Source organism: Lolium perenne, chromosome 2 (assembly GCF_019359855.2).
Source record: "Lolium perenne isolate Kyuss_39 chromosome 2, Kyuss_2.0, whole genome shotgun sequence".
In the NCBI taxonomy this organism is placed as follows: domain Eukaryota; kingdom Viridiplantae; phylum Streptophyta; class Magnoliopsida; order Poales; family Poaceae; genus Lolium; species Lolium perenne.
In genome coordinates, this window is record NC_067245.2 from 222629488 (window position 1) to 222635487 (window position 6000).

General features: G+C 52.1%; 1 protein-coding gene across 1 annotated transcript; it reads right to left on the bottom strand.

Moving 5' to 3' along the window:
- Nucleotides 1-5037: 5037 nt before the first annotated feature.
- On the bottom strand, nucleotides 5038-5767 carry LOC127330458 (uncharacterized). The gene has a single exon (XM_051356661.2). It carries the CDS (start codon nucleotides 5611-5613, stop codon nucleotides 5272-5274), a length of 342 nt encoding a protein of 113 aa, XP_051212621.1. The 5' UTR covers nucleotides 5614-5767; the 3' UTR covers nucleotides 5038-5271.
- Nucleotides 5768-6000: the final 233 nt, after the last annotated feature.

Below are 6000 nucleotides of genomic sequence, written 5' to 3' on the forward strand. Positions count from 1 at the left end.
TTGTGAGTTACCAATATGGCCTACTTGGCTGACTATATAAACATGTAACCGGTGTGAGACAATGCATCGCTTCCACCACAGAAGAAAACTTATAGCCCCCACCCTGTGCAAGTCCATCATATGGAGGCCCCGCTACACCATGCTGACAAAACTCGCCATCGTCGATGCAGTAGATGCATAACACTCCACCTCTTACATCCACCATCCGATAGCTGCTCCATAAACAATGCCCTCATGAGGGAGATCGATGCCGAGAGCGTCGCTATTGTCCGATTCGGAAAATCTAGGGTTTCCCTTGGAGCAGCCCGAGTGAGTAGATGTGTACTACAACAGTGGTGGCTTCAACAAGGTAACAACTAACAATGGGAATATTCCGCCATCGTTCGCCATGACCTAAGTCAGAGCTCACTGGTAGCTGCGCCTTCTCAACTCGCTGGTGGGACTAGATGTGGGATCATGGGATTCTCCACTAGCCCACAACCAACCGGCCGACCACCTCCGACGGAGGAGGAGGCAACCACCACCATGCTCGGGGCCAATGCCCCCGGCTTCCTAATGCACTAGGCCTAGCCCAGGAGCACTGTCGGTTTCCATTGTTGGGTTCGTTGAGATGTAGATGTGCATGTCGCGGCCTGTCTGAGCCCATCTAGGACTGGGCTGGACCCGCCTGCTCCACGCTGCCAGCCCACTCAGGCACTCTGGCCGCCGCTGGAGATGGCTAGAGCAGGAGCCTACATTGCGTCTCTATGACGGGCCGAGGAGATCCATTGTCGCCACTATCAATGCCTTCGGCACCGGGCAACCTAGTGTGGCCCGGTGCACCGCCGCACCGGGGGTGCAGAGGGTTCAAGTCTTTCCCTTCTTAATCAAATAGATAGGGAAAGCTTTTGCCTTGTTTGAAAGAAATTATTTGCACGAGTAGGTAGGGTACATCGTCATGTCACCCAACACATAGGGTGCATTTGGTTGCTCGCATCCCCCTTGTCTCGCATCGGGCCAGCAATTTTCGGCCCGTTTGGTTGCCTGGGCCGAGCCGCGTTGTTGCAGGAACCACTTCTCAAAGCAGTGTCGGGCCAGGCCCTGGAGGAACGCCCGGTTCGACAGTGTCCAACGGTGCAGGAAAATCTCCACGTCTGCTGATGCAAAGTGGAATCTTCGGCGCACGGGTGGAGACGAGAATGGAGATGGCTGGAGCCGCGGCGCGCATCGACGAAAAGCGAAAAGGGGGGCGGGAAGGATTCTGTCACCTCCCGCCGCTCGCCATGGCCTATATCTACCCCCTCCTCCACTGTCCCCCCAAATTTCGAGCTCCTCCTCCCATCGGCAAGCAGGTAAGAGGCACACGCATCTCCGGTCAGCGACGGTTGCAGCGGCGGTGGCGGCAGTGACTACATATGGGCTACCTCCTGGTCCAGCTCATCTTCGCCTCTGGCCATGACTGTAAGCTATCCCTTATCCCCGTACCACGGTGATGCTTAGATCTAGGTTATGAGTTGTTAGATCTTGCCTAGGGTTTGGTCTTGTAGCAGGGGTTAGTTCGGATTGTAGTGAGCTATCATGATCTAACTAGGATTCGCCATTTCCGTATGCTACTGCCATGATCTTTCCTAGGGTTTGTTCTAGTAGCAGGGGTTAGTCCAAAATGTGCTCACCTGCCATGATCTTGCAAGGGTTTGTGCTATTCACCGTTGCAATGAACTGCTTCTCTGATGTAGGATGATTGTTGGTATGGTTTGTGCTATTCACAGTTGCAATGAACTGCTTATCTGATTTAGGTTGTACTACGATGTGTGTAGGACACTTTCTGCGATGAGTTTAACCAGGCGCTTGTCTGCGTTGGGGACTCTCAGATCCCTTCCCAAGTTCCCGATTCGCAGCCCACGTTTGAGTCCAAGGTCACCCCTCTGCCGGTGTCTGACCTGGTGGCTCAGGTAGCGGCAGAGGTGGCGGCTAGGCTGGCCACCTCTAAGAAGAACAAGAACCGCAAGGAAGTGGAGAGGGCCTTGAAGACCGGGCAGGAAAAGAATGCCACCATGAAATGGCTTCCATTCATGTCCAGCTTCGTGTTGGAGAAGATGTGCGGCTTGATCCAGAGCGGAGTGAGAACTCACAAAGGCTTCAAGGAAGTCCATCTCAATACTGTGGCGAAGGGCCTAGCTGACCACTGTGGTGTGACCGTCTGATCCACTCAGGTGTACAACCACCTGAGGAAGTGGAGGCAGAGGTGGCTCACCATTAGAAAGCTCCGCGATCTAAGCGGTGCTCAGTGGTGCGAGGACACCAAATGCATCGTCTTTAAGGGTGAGCACTACTGCGGGCACGTCGCGGTGAGCACCTCACTAACTCAGTCCTCCTCACTAACTTTCTTGACCATTCATGAGCAGAACTAACATGTTTGTCCCTTCGTATCGTAGGATCACCCAAAGGATGCAGAGTTCCTGAATGTGCCCATCGCCAACTACGACGAGATGCACACCATCTTCTCCTTCGGCCTCTCGCCACCGGCAAGTATGCCATGGGATCCAGTGAGCCCCTGGGCTCTCCTGCACCACCTCCTGCACCTGAGGATGCTGACACCCAGGAGTCTGACATGGTCAACCTCGATGCTGACAAGCCCGCCGACGCGCCTGAGAAGCCGACCTCCGGCAAGAGGAAGAGAGGTGCCTTCGCGGACGACGAGCTGGTGGCCTTCACCAATATGACTGTTGCTATGAAGGAGGTCGCACAGGCCATCAGGGCGAACAAGCCCACGGACATGCACCCTGACCTGTACAATGCGGTCATGGACATGCTTGGCTTCACCGAAGATCATCTCATGGTCGCCCTCAGCCACCTCGTCGACCACAAGGCCCAGGGATCCAGCTTCATCGGCATGATTGAGCCACACCGCGTCCTCTGGCTGAGGAACTACCTTGGCAAGTACCACGGTAAGGTGTAGTGGTGCCCTTGAGGGGGTGGATCAGGGTTGCATGCATGGATATGGTGATGATGATGATGATGATGATGATGATGTATATTCTAGCAGTAGCTAGGATGAAAAACATTTGACCCCCTTTTGTAAGTATGATGAGGTGGTATATACTAACCCCTCAGGTGATGGTGAACTTTGCGGTGTTAGGATGAGACACCCACTTTTGTTGTGGTGGTAGGACGACACCACAGTAGTGTAGGATGAACTTCTGAATGACTTTTGGAATGATATGCATGCCCCTGTTAGTTTCATATTTGCAGTCAACACTTGTCTTGTTCTATTGCTCATTTCTGGATTGCTTCATTGTTATGATTGCTAACTTCTTCTTTTGCCATGCTAGTGGTACGTGGTGTTTCGCGGGCGGGTTCGAGGAATCTACAGCTCATGGAGAATCTGTCAAGATCAGGTCAATGGCTACTCCAACAACAGCTACCGAGGATATGCAACATTGGAGGAGACACAACAAGAGTACCTCAGCTTCCTGGAAGAGGAGCTGCAGGAAGATCATGCCATCGATGAGGTAGTGTCATTAGCACAGCTGCCGCCAGAGGAAGTACATGCTCTACAAGGAGCACCGCCGGAGGTACGTCCCAGCCAGGTGAAAGATTTCATCATCGCCTTCGTCATAGTGTTGATCGTCAGGATCTTGTTCTTCTGAGTGGTCTCTGATCGTATGTAAGATGCCATGGCATGGTAATGTCACCCTATTTGAATTGTGGTAAGGATATGGAGTTATGATTTGAGGAACCAAACATCAGATTTCCGTTTTCCTGCGTGCAAGATGGGCTAGAAACGGGCAACCAAACGATGGGGCATGGGTTCCTTCTCCGGCACGCGAAAGGTCGCACGGGCTATCAAACGACCCGCCAAAAGTGGTCCATGGCCCGTTCGCAACGTGCAATGCCTTCCATCTCGTTGGCGCATGCATGCAGGTTTTTGGTCCAGCCAACCAAACGCGTCCATATCTATCTAGCATCTACTCAGCTTGCGCGCACGCATGATCCGTTACAGTTCAGAAGGACTGGACACCGAACCGAGAAAGAGAGAGGTCACGGTTTAGGCATGTGATCGAGCAGCGAGGAGAATACCTTCTCCTTTCGGAACACACGTACGCATCAATACGGCATACCCGGTTGCAACGGCGCCACGCACGGTAGGCTCGGCGTTGATGGGGACGCATCCATTGATCCATATCATGGCGGGAGCTGTGCCTGCCCTGCCCACTCCGGCCGGACTAGCCAGCAATCAGCAGTGCACATGGCAGTGCAAGGCGGGCAGGGCACCTCTCCCAATCCTGGCATTCAAGGAGGCAACATGCATATGCTCCACCGCCTAGTCGGGCCAGGTTCCTTCAGATCCGAGTCGACCACTCTTGCCTGCCTGGATTTTTTCAAAAATCTATTACAAATCATCAACAACAGACAGCCTAAAACATAACAAAAATTATAAATAGGTATTTATAGTTAGGAATCGAACGACTACAAACATTAGCGCAAATCAATCACGCCCCACCGTCCTCGCTCTTCCATCACTAGCGTCGGGTAAAGCTTATCGCGATTGATATTTTTCAGCCCAGTGCCACAAACTGACGTCTATTTTTCGTATCGAATGAGGTATCTACTAGAGATGCTCTAATGCACTGCGGCTAAAATGCAAATACTACTCGGAGAATACATGACATAATCAATCAAAGAATCATGAATCAATAATCAATTTGGTGTACAAATGGTACGTAGGAATCCAGACGGCAACTGAGCTAGCTGTACTACCGTGCACCAGGCTCGATTTATTAAGGAGAAGTTTTACAAAACTGTAAAAGTTATTTATTACAAGGATTTACTTTTTCGGTCTCATTTCGTCCAAACGTTTAGCACACACCAAAACTCATAAACGCGCCTCTTTTTTGACCTTGTCGAGGACTACTTGCTACAGAATTTGCTTGTTGTGAAAGACTCTAGCATTGCATTATGAAAAGGATTGGCAGCTTCCACAATCCACATGATTGGGTTTGAAGCTGCAAGTTTACAGCACCAAACTTCTTTCTGCTTCGGAAGCAAACAAAAAAATTGCTATGAACAAAAGGACTGCAGGAGTAGAGGAAATCCAGAGAATGACCAGGCAGAATGTAAGTGATGCAATCTCCAGCGTTTCAGACATCAACAAATCGCTCAGTGTAGAGGTAAGAATGGTTACTTAGTACTGTACTACTAATTTATGCTCCATGCCTCCCATGGCTCCATTGTCCATTGAGCAGTAGTGGTATGTACACCGGCGTTGTCCTCACGTGCATGATCCCAAGGCTAGCAGTCTTGCCCCGCGCGCCGCACCAGCACGGCCGCCACCAAGGGCGCGGCGAAGCACGGCTCCATGCCCGTCCACGACGGCGGGCCGTCGGAAACCCCGGGTGGTCCCGACATCACCGCCACGCAGACCCCGGCGAGCCGCCACATGGCGCTGCTGAGCCACCGCAGCTTCATCCGGCCCCGGAGGCTGCAGAGCACGCGGGCGCAACCCGCCCGCCGTGCGCCGGCGCCGCCGAGCCGGACGACGTGGACCTTGCGGCGCAGCCCGTGGCGCGGCAGCCGGAAGTGCGCGGCGGCGCGGCGCGGCACGACGCTGCACAGCGACGGCACCTCCCCCATTCTTCTTCTTGGCTCGGCCTCGCTTTCTTGGTTGGCGCTGGAGTACTGGCCTCAGCTCGATTGTGGTTTTTGTTTTTCTCAACCGCTCCCGAGTTCTTGCGTGGTTTATAAAGAGGAGTGTGGAGGGGAGGGATGGGCTGTATGTTTGGTGATTTGCTCTGCATGTGCGTAGTTCTTAATGACGTCAAATCAAAAGAGAAAAACAGGACATAAAAATAGACATTTTTTAAATGCTTGGATTGCTGGTTGGCAAATGCTGCACCTTTTAGATAACAATATTACTTTAAAGTGAATATGACAGTACAAACGTGTCTGCACGAAATCTTCAGCAAGAACATACGTGTGTATCTTTTGGAGATGTATAGTATTGAGTAGAATCAGCCAGTT

Coding starts and splice junctions, on each gene's coding strand:
- LOC127330458 (XM_051356661.2), bottom strand. CDS start 5,613: ATGGGGGAGGTGCCGTCGCTGTGCAGCGTCGTGCCGCGCCGCGCCGCC.